This window comes from Loxodonta africana, chromosome 2 (genome assembly GCF_030014295.1).
Source record: "Loxodonta africana isolate mLoxAfr1 chromosome 2, mLoxAfr1.hap2, whole genome shotgun sequence".
NCBI lineage: Eukaryota > Metazoa > Chordata > Mammalia > Proboscidea > Elephantidae > Loxodonta > Loxodonta africana.
The window spans coordinates 88,239,310-88,256,467 of NC_087343.1; the positions used below are offsets into that span (position 1 = coordinate 88,239,310).

The window sequence follows — 17,158 nt, forward strand, 5'->3', positions numbered from 1 at the left end:
GATACATATGTATTATATTTGAATTTCAAGCAATTAATCAATAAGAGTAAGTATTTATTTGTTGCAACTATATCCTTTAAGTTAAGAGTTAAGGGTTACAGAAGAAGGAGCAAAGGAAATGAAAAGTGGCTGGCTGGGTAGAAAGGCCTCGTGGACAACTAAGGAACAATGAGATTATATAATCTCAACAACTAGATGAAATATTAAATTGAGTGCTGAAGACAAAGTGCAATAAAAGTTCAGAGAAAAAGGTGAAAGATGATGAAGAGAAGAAAATGTCTATAAAGGAAGGAGAGCATTGGTATAAAACTTCATCGATAACTAACATCTGATTTTACCTTTAATGAATTCTAACATTAGGTTAAATAAAACCCCTCTGGCCAAGGGTTATCAGTTTAGTTGGAATAGAATTAAATTGATTCAATATTCAAAATTGTTTAGAGGTTCTACTTATTCATTTACACATGTTCAAACAACCCTAGGAAATGGGGGATGGTAATGAGGGCCAAATGATTTAGATTAAGGGTGGGATGCTTGAAAAAAATGTGAATTATGGTCTCTAAAAGAGAGTGGAAGCACAAATTACTCACATGGTCGTGTATTTATTCCCTGACCGCCTCTAGGAGTTTTATATTAGTGGAAAAGTAGGGCTTGACCTTGAAGGACCCTAACTCTGCCTTTTACTTTCCACTGAAAACAAAGAAAGGTGTTGGAGATAATTATTCCTATGCCAAATGTTTTATTATTTCATCTTTTTATTTCCTAAAATTACTGAGGTATTGGCTCATATCAAGAAAAGATTAAGAGATTTATCCATAGAAATTTATAAATATGTAAGGCAAGGAAAGTTTACAAGGTTTTTATCACATGGTATCTTTTAGTATGCGCTTCTTTTTGGTTGAATTCAACGTGTCTTCCACACTGTGAACGAGGCACTTTAAAAAACATGTCTGACCAATATTAATTCTTTGTTCTAAGTGCCATGCTAAATTCAAAATTTTTCAAGGCGAGAGAGTATAATTGAAACTTATGTGGCATGTCCAAGGCTTAACTTTTATTATTGTTTCAAGTAAAATAAATGTATTTCTCCAAGGATGTTTGCTTTAAGATACAGGCTTAGGAAGTCTACATGATTTAGAGCAGTCTTGTACTGGGGAGGGAAAGCTATATTATTAATTTTATTTATGGATGTTATAAACAGACACAGTGCTTGCAATGGTTTGATGCTTTCAAAATTTGATGATCAAGTTTACTCACGATTCTATAAAAACTAAGGCTAAACACTGCCTTTCTAAAAGCACTTTTAGTATTAAATTGTACGGCTAGGCCCAGAGTAAAAACCCTCAAGTCTTTTTTAATACACCTTTTTATTCAGTTTTTTTTTTTTTTTTTTTAACACATTTCTGGCCACTTTTGGAATTTATCTTTTAATTTAGTAAGATACCCTGAATACAAAGTTATTGGATTTTTAAAAACAGAGCAATAATGTAAAAAGTTATCGTAAAACTAAGTTACACATAGGCATAAAATTATCTAATGAATGTTATGCTAATTTACATTCAACGTGTACAAGAACTAATTTGAATTTAGTAACATACCCAGTTTTATTTCTGTCCAGGACGCTGGGTGTCAAGGACCGGATATAAGCACAGGTACATATAAGCAGCAAGATTACAGTCAACAGACTCTGAAAATTGAAAATGGCAGACTAAAAAAGAAAAATAAAAATTAATAACACCAGAAAAACTGCATAGGTAAAAAATGCCAGACAATTTCATCTTATCATGTTTTTATTTCTCCCCCAAAGCAATCAGAATGACATATCTGACAACTCTTAAAACCAGAATCATGACATGTTCAGGGCAGTATACTTTCCTCTCCATTCTCTGGGCTAAGGAATGCAGGAGATGGAACAAAAGTCTAAATTAAAAAAATTAAAAATACTGTAAAAAAATGTCATGAATCTAAAATAGCTGAGCAAAGCTAAATCGGCAGGTAATTATTACAGAAGTTCTAGGGTCCTAGACTACGAGGTAGGATGCCGAGGTCTCCAAGCTCTGCTGGTAGCTGGTGTAATCAGTCTCTCTTTCCTCTCTGCCAAGCTTGGTGAAGAGTGTGGGAGATGGACTTAAATGTCGACTAAGGTGTCTTTCAACTCTGAAATTCTCCTGGGATTCAAATGCTTTAAATGTTAAGAGATCTTGTTCCAGGTGTTGACAAACACTTAGGCTATTAGGTTTTGAAAAGCAACTGCTCATTCACTGATGATTCCTTAAATGTTATTCATTCTTTAATAGTTCAATCCTTATTCCAAAAGTTAAAATTTAATACAGGAATCATAGGAAGCCATGTTTCCATATAGGAAATATGGTCAAATACAGGAAATCGCAGGTTTCCAGTCAAAGTAAAATGGAGGTGGACATGCTCTATTCAACATTCAGCTCAAGTGTCACCTTTTCCTTGAACCCACCTGCCTCTCCTCTCCTATTTCATGTAGAACTCTCTCCTTTCGTTCCCACAGCAAACTATTATACCTTTGTTATAAGATTCATCTCCGGACGATGGACATTGTTTTATCAGACTCGAATTTCCAGCACTTGACTATGTGCCTGTCACACAGTAAAAAAACCAAACCCACTGCCCTCAAGTCGATTCCGACTCACGGAGACCCTATGTGACAGAGTAGAACTGCCCCATAGAGTAGGAGCCCAAAAAGGGAGAATTCAATAATAATTTTTTAAAGTGCAGGAATATCACTACATACATATTAAAGAACAACGCTTCCACTATATATAGGCAGATAAAATACATCAATCTCACACAGCATCCAGCAATATGCTTATTTAGTAAACTTGAAAGCACTCCCTGTAAAGGCAGGAATAAGACAAAGAATACGTGTTACATACAGACAACCAATTCTCAAGCTCATACGGAAAAATAAATAAGCGAAAATAGCCAGAACCCTAAAAAGAAAAAGTACTAGCCCTGTCAGAAATCAAATCATAATATCCATTTTAACCTTTTACATTTTTTATAATGAATATGTATAAATGCAAAAAATTATACATGGTATTTACCCATGTTCTTAATGACAAAAAAAATGTTTATGTACAATGCTAAGTGGTAAGAAAAACAAGATGCAAGATTTCACAGCCAGCATATCTTTAGCTGTGTAAATCTATCTACATGCAAAGAAAGTTGGAGAATGCAGTGATTACCTCTGTATGGCTTTTTACCTAATTCTCAACTTTTCTGGGTTTCTCAAGTTTTGGAAGTGTTCCTTTCATGGTTTGAAAAATTTAACAAACAAAAATGATTCTAATTACAACTTTAACACTTGTTTTTCTATGCAAATCCTTTCTTCACAGATACAGCAAGGGTAAAGTTTAATAGGTCTTGGCCTTGAATTAAATTGGATTTTCATTTTGCATCTGAATACAAGTGATATACATTTTATACCCTGGAATAAATTTATAAATTAACTCTAATGATCAATTCTTCACAGAAAACAAAGTATCTTCTATTGCTTACCTTTCAAATGCCATTATGTTTTGAACAAATACAAAAGCATGTTAATAACTAGTATTTGATAATAATCTCATGAAATACAAAGCACTGATTTCCTCCCAGCCAAAGGCATATAACATGATTCTTTCCCTCCAGGAGTTTACAGCTAACAATAACAATTCATAGGCACAGAGCATTTGTTCTGTATTATCTTTTTCATCCTCACACATCTGAGGGAGAGGTTATTATTACCCTCATAGATGAGACAAGAGGCACACAGCAGGTGTAACTGAGTTAGAATAGGTCACGTATTTAAAAAACTGAACAGCAACTCATTGTAGCATATGCAAGTGACACCTGAGCCAAGGAGACAAAAAATTGCTTCAGGAAAGACTTCAAGGAGAAAGCAGGAATGAGTCAAGCCTGGAAAGGCACAATTTAGATGGGCCCAGAATAAAGCACAGGCTCCAGAAGACACAAAAGCAGGAGACAGAAGAAAACAAAACAAAACACAGAATCAGGAATTTATGTCCAGGGAATAAGGGGCAGGCCTATCGTATTAAGCAGAGGATTCATGCAGCAATGTGGCTGGAAAACAGATTTGCAAAGTAGGTTTATCAGCTTCTCAATGCATTATTTAAATTCATGATTTGGCAATACATTCTCTTTCTTTCCCCAAATGTCTTTTTAAAGAAACATGCCTAAATATCTGTGTTTGGTTTCCAAATAATCTAGTGGTGAGGGAGAAGGAATGTGTGTGTTGGGGATAACGAAATGCTGGGTATTTTTTTCATAACAGAAAAGATTCAAAAAGACACTTGAAAACACGTCTGTTATTAAAGAGGTGGAGTGCATGAGAAATAAAATAAAAGCCATTTACAAGTATGATATATATGATATACACTTGTTTGTTCCTGGGTTTATAGACTTTAAAGTTTAAGAAAATAAGCTTAGATGCTAGTCTTTTAGACAGACTCTGGTCAAAAGAATGTTTTAAACCTCTGGGTCTTAGCCTACCACCTACAGCATTCCTCCTAAAGCTTAGCATCTGCTATTCACTGATGTAAAATTTTAGTCTCAGGGTTAAAGAAAACAGATGTCTCCTGTTCAGTAGAAAAAATAATTAGAATTTTCAACTGGAAAATGTTATTAAAGAGAAGAGAAGAAGGTAAGGAAAAACTAAGAATACCTGATCACAAAAAAAGGTGGTAAGGGAAGTAAAATCTATTGTGCTTCATTTTTTTTCAGATCCTTCAAATTACAAAATCTTTTTCAAGGTTTCCTGGTTATAAATTATATACTTTAAGATACTGTTAAATTCACATTTAAAAGAAAGTGACACATTTAGGAAACCCATATTAGAGATGGGAACATAGAAAATTAAAACCAAAAACTGTACTACTACCAGTCTGCAGAAAACACAGGCACACAGAAAGCAGTCAGAGACAACTGTAAAATCTGGCAAAGACAGAATTTTGCATTCAGTAAATCTGAGATATTGGCTTATTTTTTGACACAGTCATATCACTACCACAAGAAAGAAAACTTTACATGTGCCGTTAAATGCCTAAGAAATTTACACCCTTTCGTGCAAACAGATACAAGAGAAAAAAACACAGACTTTTAGCTCTTAATTTATAATCTGATCAATGTTTATCTTCCATTTTTTAAGTTTTAAATAATGGGACACTAGAAAACGCTGTAGTTCACTTTCCTTCAATACTGTCATAGTAGATAACTCATGTGATTAATGAGAGGAAAAAAATGAAACAACACCCTGTACTTATGTATCTAACTGTAGCAAAGAAAACTGTGAGGTTTATCTTGGGCAAGTAGTAATTTGCTGTGCTTACAGAAAATTAATTATATTAAAAAATAGGATTTTTTTTTTAACGCACTATATGAAGGCAAGGAGCCCTGGTGGTACGGTGGTTGAGTTCAGCTGCCAATCAAAAGGTCAGCAGTTAGAATCCACCAGCTGCTCCTTGGAAACCCAATGGGCAGTTCTCCTCTGTCATACAGGGTCACTCTGAGTTGGAATCAACTTGACCCGGTTTTTTTTTCTTTTTTATTAAGAGAAGGACTATGGGTGGCACAAACATTGGAAGTTTGAACGCACCCAGCAGCCTGTAATCTTAACAGAAGCCTATTGCCAGGCTTGAAGAAGAAAGTCATATCATGCTTATATTTATTACAGCAACTCAAACTGGAGTCATTTACATTCTGCTCACGTACTGGACGCCAAGTCAGATTGGTAACGTCTTTGTATCAGGAATGTTAAGTTGCACTGTTTTTGACTGCCCGAGTTGGCCAATACCACTATATTTAACAACTTATATTTTTTGGAATGATTCTCCTCTGTGCTTTTGTACATGCCATCTATTTTTGCCTGTCTGGTGAACTGACTCATCCTTCCGGTCCCGATTCAAGAGTCACCTCCTGTGGAGTCTTCCCTGTTCCCAGTCCCCAAGCAGAGTTAGGATCTTCGTATTTATATGCGTTATATACATACTTTCCTGTGACAGCACCCAAACTGTACGTAATTGTCTACTCTATGAGGGAAGCCCTAGTGGCGTAGTGGTTAAGGGCCACCATTGCGAACCAAAAGGTCGGCAGTTTGAATTCGCCAGGTGCTCCTTGGAAACCCTATAGGGCAGTTCTACTCTGTCCTTCAGGGTTGCTATGAGTCCGAACTGACTCTACGGCACCTAACAACGACAACAGTTTATTGAGCTTCTTACTCGTTCTCTGTGCCTACTAAGGAGTCCTTAGTGGTGCAAACGGGTTTGGTTTTGTTTTTGGTTTAGTGGTGCAACTGGTTAATGCACTCAGCTGCTAATTGAAAGGTTGGAGTTTTGGGTCTACCCAGAGGTACGTCAGCAGAAGAAAGCCCTGGTGATCTACTTCCAAAAAATAAACCACTGAAAACCCTACGGAGCACAGTTCCACACTCTGAAACACAAGGGGTCACCATGACTTGGGGTCAACTCGACACAACTGGTTTTGGTCTTTGATGCCCATCAGACTAAACAGTACAGAATAATCACTGAAAATGCTACTGAACAGAAACTTGAATACAACTGGTAATAATTAACATTTTAAGAAATGAAATAACATACTTAGATTAGAAATTAACAATGCATGTTATAGGAGAAAAAACAACAATACAGATCAGACTGCTGAATACAATATTTTGTTAATTATTCAAGAAAAACCTCCACACACTACTTTGCATTTCTATTGACTTGGTCAATAATATTTTGGAAAATCTGGCAGGGAGAAGCAAATATCCTAATTTTTAGGGCCCAGACTCTGTAGGGTAAAATAAAGGCCTGAGGTAATTTCCATTCAGCATCCGCATCTTCTTATGTCACCACCTGGAATTTAGACAAAATTCTTTTCTATTGAGAAGGTAGCCTTGAAGTTGTTTGCCCATTGGACAGTGTGTATGCTTCTTATTCTAATAAGAGATATACACTTTTGAGATATCTGGATGACTGATTAGGCAAGGTAGCTGACAGAAAATTCTAAAACCTCAATTGTCAAATGTTAAGGTTTATCTAATTTTCAGTGATACCCTAATAGGTAACAGATTTCATTTTTCTGCTCTAGGTCAGGCCAGTAATATTATTAAGACTATACAAAATTAAAAGCTACATAAAAAAAAAGGATACAAATAAGGTACTTACATGATAAAACCAATGCTTCATTTTAAAGTTCTCAGGTTTTTATCATTAAAAATGATCAATACATGTTCTTTTATTATGCACACTTAGTGAGCAGTCTGTCTTGCCATAAATGACTTAAGATCACTGAGATATTCACATATGTGAACAGTAGTAGGAGAATGCAATTAAATCTATAAGAGTTGTCTTGTATCTTGTAACTCCTTAGTTACAATGCGCATTCATGTTTAATAGTTAAGTTTATTAAACCCGAAAGCATGCTATTTTTATAACCCGCTGGCATTGTCACAGGGTGTGGTGACTGTCTGAAGCTCCCCATCAATTAAGGAAAGTACTAGTGTGAACAAAGCAAAACAAACTCAGAGGCAGACTCTGGTCACATCATCTGTCATATTTTCAGGCAGCACTTGATTTTACACATTTTTTACATTGATTTTTCTCTCACACTGGCACCCTATTTTAGGATTCCTTATTTAATAAATGAATAGAAATATGGATGATGTCAAATTTATAATATTACCATAGCTAGTTCTTGGAGCTCTAACTAATGAAGGCAGGTGTTGTATGGCTTTCTTCATTCCTCTCTGCAAATTCACATTAATCTTGGCTTGGTCTCCCTAAAGAAATAGCTGCTTATTTTTCTGGCATGGAAGCAAAATAAGCTGACTTTTAAAAGGAAAAAGGAGTTCTCCAGGGCAAGCAGATCTTTTTCTATTTTTTTTTTTTTTGCCAAATGTCCTAAAATAAACAAGGAACAGAATTTTACAACCAAAGATATTAGTTAAAGCTTCACAGATCCATCTAAACACACACACCCACACACAGGCACCCATGCTTGCCTAAAGATATTGCACCAATAAGTTGATATTTTACCATGACTGAAAAAACTGTGTAACAATAAACTATTTAAATATGTCTTGAAATCAAAAGTACACCTCATGCTTTTCAATGCCTTTGAGAAAATTATATCACATTTTTCTCATAGGAGCCATACTTTTAAAACAAAGACTTTATCCCTTACTAAGCCTGAGCACCAAAAATCAAAGGGGTGAATGACAATGTCACAAGAGCAAAGCCAAAGCTTTGGAGTCATTTCTATAATCATTTAAAATAGTAAAAGTAACATACCAAAGTCTGTCTATGATACATATGCATGTTTTAAAACTGATTTGCTAATTAATATTTTTTTCTTGTCTTCATTTCATTTTAAATACATAGCCAATAAATCATTTGGATAATAAAGAAATATTTAAAGTAAAATGTAAAATTCTTTCACTCTGCTCTCCTTCTATTCCCCAGAGTAACCAGAGGATGACCACTGATAACCTAATATACAATAAGATACTGGCACTTTTTCTGTACATAAACATGCATTCATACACACACACACACACACACACACACACACACACACACACAGATCTTTTTAAAGTGATATCACACTGTACATATTCTTCTACATTTTTTTTTTTTTTTAAAAAAAAGCTCAACTTAGAATAAATAACTTTCCACATCAGTACACAGAGATCTACTTCACTGTTTTTAACAGTCTAGGGCAGTGTGACAGCTAAGAGCAATGGTCTCTAGAGTGAGACTGTGTTTGAATTCTGGGTTTACCCCTTTCTAGCTATGTGACCTTAGTCATAATTACTTTGCCTACTCCGTAGTTTCCTCTTTTTTTTTTTTTTTAAAAGATATTTAATCTCCACTGAGAGACACTCTGTTTTTCTTTAAATTTCCAGTATTATAAGCAATCCGCGACAGTCAAATTAATCTGTTCTATCACCTACGCAGGATTATTATCATTTTTTCTTTTGGGGGGCGGGTCCTAGAAATGGTATTGCTAGATCAAACGGAAGTCACATTTTGAACTCTGACCACTAGTTTCCGTTCTATAAAAGCTGTCCCAATTTGTATTTTCACGCACAGTGTTTTCATTGACTCTAAGAGAGCTTCTGTGACAGAATACAGATGTGTCTTAAAAGAGCTGTGAAAGATGCTGGACGTGACTCTTTCCCTACTGTATGAGTTTCCTGTTGCTGCTATAACAAACTAACACAAATTTAGTGGCTCAAAACAACACAAATTTATTATCTTAGTTTTGGATGTCAAAAGTCTAAACCGTATCAGCAGGGCTGTATTCCTTTTGGAGGTTGCGCGTGGTGGTGGTGGTGGGGGGCATTTTCTTGCCTTTACCAGCTTTCTAGAGGCTGCCTTGTGACACTACATCACTCTGATCTTTGCTTCGGTAGTTACAACTTCTGACTCTGATTCTCCTGCCTTCCTTAATCCAGGCTAATGGTCCCATCTCAACATCTTTAAACATACATGCAAAGTCCCTTTTGTCATGTAAGCTAAACATATTCAAAGGTTTTAGGAAATAGGACTTTTTTGGGGGTGGGGCGGAGGGGGTCATTCTACCTTTCACACCTACAAACACTTCCTTTTTATGAAGTGACATCCGACAGCATTCCCTAGTCTCAGGGGTGCCTGTGGCACCCTCTGGAGCACACCACCAAATAAAACCAGACTGGTGGTCCTTGGGGTTGTGGAATGTGGCAGCCCTGCCACGATCTTTGCCCATTATAGTACTCTCAAAAATTTTCTCGTGCTTCTAAAAACAAAATGGTAACGGAGGCCTCAAAACTATTTTCTTCCAAGGGTCATTTTTACTATCCCCCCACACTCCAGACCTATCAGACTACTTACTTATAGCTAATTAGAGCTTCTGATAAGCTTGACATACTAATGATACTGCACGAACCGAAAGTAAATAAAATTGGTGAGTCAGTTATCTTTTTATCTTACAATTTTTAGGCCTTTTGAAGCAATAAAAATAATTCACAGGCTTTCATTTGACCACCATTTGAGTAGACTCAACCCTTGGGCAGCTTTACTATGTCCTGGTTTTTAGAGTGTCACTATGAGTCAGAATCGACTCAACGGCAATGGATTGGGTTACAGCAGACTCGATAACTGATTAAAGAATAGTGGGAGGTTGGTCAATGCATAGCTTACTGTTTCAAACACTAAGCTACTCACAATGTTAAGACAACTTTATAAAATTCTCCACCCTCAAGTCAATTTTAAAAGTTAGAAATATTTTATTCAGATTCAATTTTTATCATACGTTAACTATTAAGATATAATTTATTTCAGATTTACTCCTGAATATTAAAACTATATTCACTAAATTTGGATATGAAGACAAAAATTCAATAAAGGGAATTTTTCTAGATGTAAAAATAATAATAAAAAAAAAAACTTCTACTGCAAACAGCTCAAAGTATTCATTAACAGAACTTTCAAAACAGGAACCTACAGAGTTAAAAAAACAAAAACAAAAAAACCCAAAACATTAGGAAAAAAAAAGGGGGGGTTGGGGGAGGAGGGGAGAACCAAGCAGCATAAAGGCACAAAGACAAAAAACAAGGAGAAAAGCAGACGATACATATTAATATGCTAAAAAGTGCTCTGCCTACAAAAAATAAAAATAAATTTTTTATAATTTTAGTGCTCAATAATTACTCACTAACCATATTTAACTTTCAGAGAAAAAGACTAACTAAATCTACAGTCTTTTCATTAGTCCTGGATCACTTGGGTCCATACAGCTTACTTATTTACTTTTAGGATTAAAAAAAAAAATGTTTAATCATTTGTTGATGAAGGAAATTCTTTATGCATAACACTGTCTGAGAACTTGAAATGCTGACTGCCCCCTAGGAGGGAAATAAATTCTCATTGACATTAATTCCTCTAGCTTAACTGAAATGAATACCAAGGACTTAAATTTTTAAAACTCCAAATAGTAACAAACTGTAACTACTTATTTTCTATGAAACTAGTTTATTCCTCCATGGAGGTGGGGGTACAAGAGAATATACAAATGATAATCCTGACCTAATTGTGATAAAAATTATATAGCACTGGAAAAGTGGGTTAGAATTTTCATTTACAAATCTAGGTCAGCATTTTAACCTAGTTTCTACTTGTAAATTAGTATGTATCACTATTATCTCTTAAAATGGAAAACATGGGAATACAGGACTAAATGTAAGTCTACAAGTGGATGTACACATGTATACGTATACGTACAAACACACACTATTTGCCCATGTGACCACAGTTGATCGAAAACATTTCACTAACCCACAGAACTACTAATATATATTTTTTAACCTTATCTGTTCAGAAGCTCAAACTTTGTGGCTTGGTATAAACTGGTATGATAGTGTACCAAATAGACAAGTTCCACCCATTTAATCTGAAAGCAAGAAACCAAGCGACTGATGTTTGAGATGCTACAAACACATCATGTCTCTTCCAAACGCCATGATCATTAAAATTTGCATTATTTAGTGAAATAATCCAAGCATATAAACTTGTCCTGAGATAAATCTGTACTTGTCAGTATAATCTCATTTTTAAAATGAGGGTGCTGGATTAAATGATCATTTGATCTCACTGGTCTTCAAAACGTTTAGATCTTCTCTATTTATACTTTCCATTTAAGAACGTTCAGATAAATGAATACATCTACAGTCCAGATTAGAAACTCCCCAACTCTGCTCTCCATTGGCGATACTGGTGGACATTTGTAGTTATTTTCATCTCATTGACATGGCACCTACAACTGCTTTGCCATTTTTTGTGCTGCTTAGTTTGGGAGTTATTATGGATACCTCATATCTAGTACAAGGCAATGAGGGTGCCAAAAATGTCAGTGAGAAAAAGCATCACATAACTATGATGAACAATTGCTTGTTGCTGTCCAGTTGATTCCAACTCTTAGTGATGCTATTCAGGAGATAAAAATGATGAAGTAAACGCTTCACGTGTCACCAATAAACGACTTGACAAGAAAAAAGATTTTGAAGCACAAAGAACAAGCAAGTTCTGTTATTAAAAAAAGGACTATGACCCTGTGTATTAGTTTTCTAGGGCTGCTGTAAGAAATTATCACAAACTAGGTGGCTTAAAACAAAAACACATTCTTTCAATGATCTGGAGCCTCCCACTGCCGTCGAGTTGATTCTGACTCATAGTGACCCTGTAGGACAGAGTAGAACTGCCCCATCTGGAACCTAGAAGTCTGAAATCAGGCTGTTGGCAGGGCCATGCTCCCTTCAAAGCCTCTAGGGAATCCTTCCTTGCCTCTTCCGGCTTCTGGCAACCCCAGATGTTTCTTGGCTTCTGACAGTGTAACTCCAATCTCCGCCTCTGTCTTCTGTGTGTCTCTTTTCTTATAAAGATACCGTATAGGATTAAGGGCCCATCCTACTTCAGTATGACCTCATCTTAACTAATTACATCTGCAACAACCCTATTTCCACATAAGACCACATTCTGAGGTCCCAGGAAGGACAGGGAACGCTATTGTGTAAAGGAGCCCCCAAAACTGAGGCACTTGACCCTAGTAAAATGGCTAGTCTGGGTCTGAGTCCGGACTCCATCTTAATGCTTGCTAACTTCTCTAACATTCAGTGGCCTTCGTAGAGACTCAACAGCTTGTAACTAGGAAAGAGTTTCTCTTTGTGCTTAAGTCAATGATAAGGGAAGAATGTTCCTGAGAGGGTCCCTGACACCGTTAAGTTTATCAGACATGACCAGAGCCTACTGCCCTCAAGAAATATATTATTCCTCTATTTTTTTTAAACCAAATGTCCCAGGGAAGAAATACTTTTTAATAGGCTTGTGGCCACCTGTACACCCCTACAGTCATTACTTCTGCAGTTATCCTGTATAACCAATCCCAATAATTCTCATATGTACACCAAACCAATCCCCTTTGGTTTCCCAATCCTGCCTCTGACTGCCTTACCTTGCCAATCGAATTTGCACTGTTAGTTCCTGACTTTACCACATAAACATACCCTTTTCCCCTCCCTTTTTCAGGAGCTTTTGTTTCACTTTGTGAAATCAGACGTTGCCTCTGTCCAGACTGTTTTCAAACCTTTGATAATCTTCTTGCTTTTACTTCAGTAGAGTTACTATTCTCTGATACTATCCAACCCAATATACCATACAACCAGAAAAAGATAAAGACTGATAAAATGGAAAAACTTCTGAACTTATGAGACTAGCCACTGTATGAAGCCTGGCGCTCATTAAAATCACTTGGAGCTTTTAAAAATGGTTAATGCCTAGGCCCCATTGCTAGAAATAGTTTATCTATTAGTTTGGGCATCTACAGTTTCTAAAAGTTCTCTGGTACTTTTTTACTGTACTGTAAGGGTTACAAACCACTATTTACGCTACAGAAGATCTGCACCAGCACTACCCACAAACCCACTGCTGTCGAGTCGATTCCGACTCATAGCAACCCTATAGAACAGGGTAGAACTGCCCCATTCAGTTTCCAAGGAGTGCCTGGTAGATTCGAACTGCTGATCTCTTGGTTAGCAGCCGTGGTACTTAACCACTATATCACCAGGGTTTCCGCACCAGCACTAGATTCTTTATAAGCCTAATGCAGTGGTTCTCAAAGTACAGTTCATGGAAACTTTTCAGGGGTTCAGGAGGTTAAAACAATTTTTATAATACTAAGATGGTATTTTGGAATCGACTCTACCGCACTGGGTGGGGGTTATTTGCCTTTCTAAACTGATGCCATTTGCATTGATGGTGTAAAGGCAATGGTGGGTACAAGGAATTGCATCTTAACTACCCCCTAACCAAGGCATACAAACCTTGTTTTTCCTCTTGGGAAATAAGGCGTTATTATGTAGTAGAAAAGGAATAGGGTTTGGTGACAAACACAGTTGTGAAGCTTAAATCTTAGCTTCACTGTTTATAAGCATTGCGATCTTGGGCAAGTCATTTAACCCTTCTGAACCTGTTTCATCACATGTATCATGTCAACATTGTAAATTCTTGTAATGTGCCTGGCAGAGTAGGTGCTCAACCAGTATTTCCTTCTCATCCAATCACGAATCCAAGCTGCAGTTGTGCTTCATCACACCTGAGTATCTTCAATACGATTCTCATACTTACCCTCTTCTTTCACAACCTAACTACTGTCTGAGTTGAGGCATCTAATCATCTACTATCTGGATTACTGCATGTGTTTCCAAGCTGGTCTCCCAGGTTTTAATCTTCTATTTGAATATGCCCTCCATATTGTTACCAGCTAGTGTAAAATGTACACCTTTCATTTCCTTGCTCAACAACCTTTACATAGGGTCCTTTGTATGGCACAATCTGTTGAAGATCTGGCCCTGATTTTTCTAGTCTTATTTCTGACATTCGAACTGTTTAACTTCTATTTCAGCCATGCTGAGTGTGCAAGCAACTATTCAACTTCATGTTTTTTGTCTCGATAACTGCTATTTCCTACGTTTAGATACAGAATACTGTAACAGCTGTAGTCAGTCACTCCTTCCTTAATACTTACTTGCTCTTTTATATTTAGGTCAGATTGTTTCCTCCTTTGGGCTGCTTCTCCAGCAGTTACCAGCCAGAACTACTCCTTCCTCTGTGCTTTTATCACATTTTCTACATCTCTCTGCTACAAGGTGAATGAAAATATTTCACATTCTTTCTCCCATTCTTGGTTTAATTCTAAAATGTGGGCAAGAGTTCCTAATTTGCAGGGTTTGTGCGTATTAAATGAGAATATAACTTACATACCAACAGAGGAAAAAACAAAGATAAACTTTCTCAAGGTTAATCAAGTAAAGGATGGGAACTGGGACTAATTCTAACTCTGTCTGGCTCAGCCTAAAGTCCATGCTCTTTCTACTACAAATAGTCTCCCTCTACATTATAGCAGACAACACATAAAATTTACTTATTTAAAAATTTCCCTGCCACTCCTAGGAATATATCCTAGAGAAATAAGAGCTGTCATACAAATAGGCATATGCACACCCATGTTCACTGCAGCATTACTCACAATAGCAAAAAGATGGAAACAACCAAGATGCCCATCAACAAATGAATGGACAAATTATGGTACATATACACAGTGGAATATTATGCAAGGATAAAGGACTATCAGAAATCTGCGAAGCATCTCAGTACATGGATGAATCTGGAGGGCATTATGCTGAGTGAAATAAGTCAATCACAAAAGGGACAAATATTGTATGAGACCACCACTGTAAAAACTCACGAAAAGTTTTAAATACAAAAAGAAACATTCTTTGATGTTTACGAGGGAGGAAGGGTTGGGGAGGGAAAAACATTAACTAGACAACAGGTCAATAGGTAAGTAGTAACTTTGGTGAAGGGTAAGACAGCACACAATACTGGGGAAGCCAGCACTTGTATAAGGCAAGGTCATGGAAGCTCCACACACCACCGCCGTCAAACACCCTGAGGGACCAAATTACTGGGCTGAGGGCTGTGGGGACCATGGTCTCGGGGAATCTAGCTCAACTGGCATATCATAGTTTATAAAAAAAAATATTCTACATTCTACTTTGGTGAGTAGCATCTGGGGTCTTAAAAGCTTGTTAATGGCCATCTAAAATACTCCACTAGTCTCACCCCATCTGGAGCAAGGGAGAATGAAGAAAACCAGAGACACAAGGGAAATATTACTCCAAAGGACTCAGGGACCACAACTACCACAGCCTCCACCAGACTGAGTCCAGCACAACTAGATAGTGCATGGCTACCACCACCAATTGCTCCGACAGGGATCACAACAGAAGGTCCCCAATAGAGCTGGAGATAATTCTAACTTACACAAATGTAATTCTAACTCACACAAACACAAAAAGAGACCAGACTTACTGGTCTGACAGACTGGTGAAACTCTGAGAGTGTGGTGCCCAGATACCCTTATAGCTCAGTAATGAAGTCACTCCTGAGGTTCACCCTTCAGCCAAAGATTAGATAGGCTGATAAAACAAAATGAGACTAATGGGGCACACCAGCCAGGGACAAGAAGGCAGGAGGGGACAGGAAAGCAGGTAATGGGGAACCCAAGGTTGACAAGGGGAGAGTGCTGACATGTCATGAAGCTGGCAACCAATGTCACGAAACAATTTGTGTATTAACTATTTAATGAGAAACTAGTTTGCTCTGTAAACCTTCATCTAAACTACAATAAAAACAAATAATAATTTCCCTCACTGGACTGTGAAGTCCGCAAAGACAGTCAGCATGTTTTAATTATCTTTATATCCCCAGACTCTCACTCATTTAAGGAGTATTAATTTTAATTATGAAGCTCTGGTGGCACAGTGGTTAAGAGCTCCGCTGCTAACTAAAATGTCAGCAGTTCAAATCCACCAGCTGCGCATCAGAAATTCTCTGGGGCAGTTCTACTCTGTCCTATAGAGTTGCTATGAGTTGGAACTGACTCAACAGCACCTAACAACAACTCTAATTGGGGAGCCCTGGTGGCACAATGGTTAAGAGCTTGGCTGTAAACCAAGAGGTCGGCGGTTCAAATCCACCAGCTGCTCCTTGGAAACCCTATGGGGGAGTTCTACTGTGCCCTATAGGGTTGCTATGAGTGGAATCGACTCGACAGCAACAGGTTGCTGGCACAGTAGGAGTCCTGGCAGTGCAGTGGTTAAAGTGATCAATTGCTAACCAAAAGGTCGATGGTTCAAAACTACCAGCAGCTCCACGGCAGTCAGCTTCCACAGAGATTTACAACCTTGGAAATCCTATCGGGCAGTTTTACGCTGTCCTACAGGGTCACTATGAGTCAGAATCTACTTTATGGCAAAGGGTAGCTCTAACTTGCATTGCGGGTGTAGAAAGTAAAAGACCTAGTCTCTAAGAACTCCATTGCTGTTTTCTGTGTCAAGTTAGAGGGATACTGCAAGTATACACATGGAATAGGGATGTCCAGATGAAAACCTAAAACAGGGTTTCAAACTGGTTTGTTCCAGTTTGAGCCCCTGCTGAGAATTTGCCTTTCCACCCCAGACACACTGAATCAAAATCTACAGTTTAATAAGACCCCCAGGTGATTCTTATCTATAACTTCCTGGGACCCTGTT

General features: G+C 37.3%; 1 protein-coding gene across 2 annotated transcripts in view; it reads right to left on the reverse strand.

Moving 5' to 3' along the window:
- Positions 1-17,158, reverse strand: part of TMEM167A (transmembrane protein 167A) — a 39,057-nt gene that overhangs the window by 19,359 nt on the left and 2,540 nt on the right. For both annotated transcript variants that reach the window (XR_002785144.2, XM_010588255.3), the window contains exon 2: positions 1,599-1,708. Coding sequence is in view for 1 of the 2 variants with exons in the window: in XM_010588255.3 (XP_010586557.1) it covers positions 1,599-1,708 (110 nt within the window). In the remaining variant the exon portion in view is untranslated. The remainder of the gene's footprint in view (positions 1-1,598; positions 1,709-17,158) is intronic.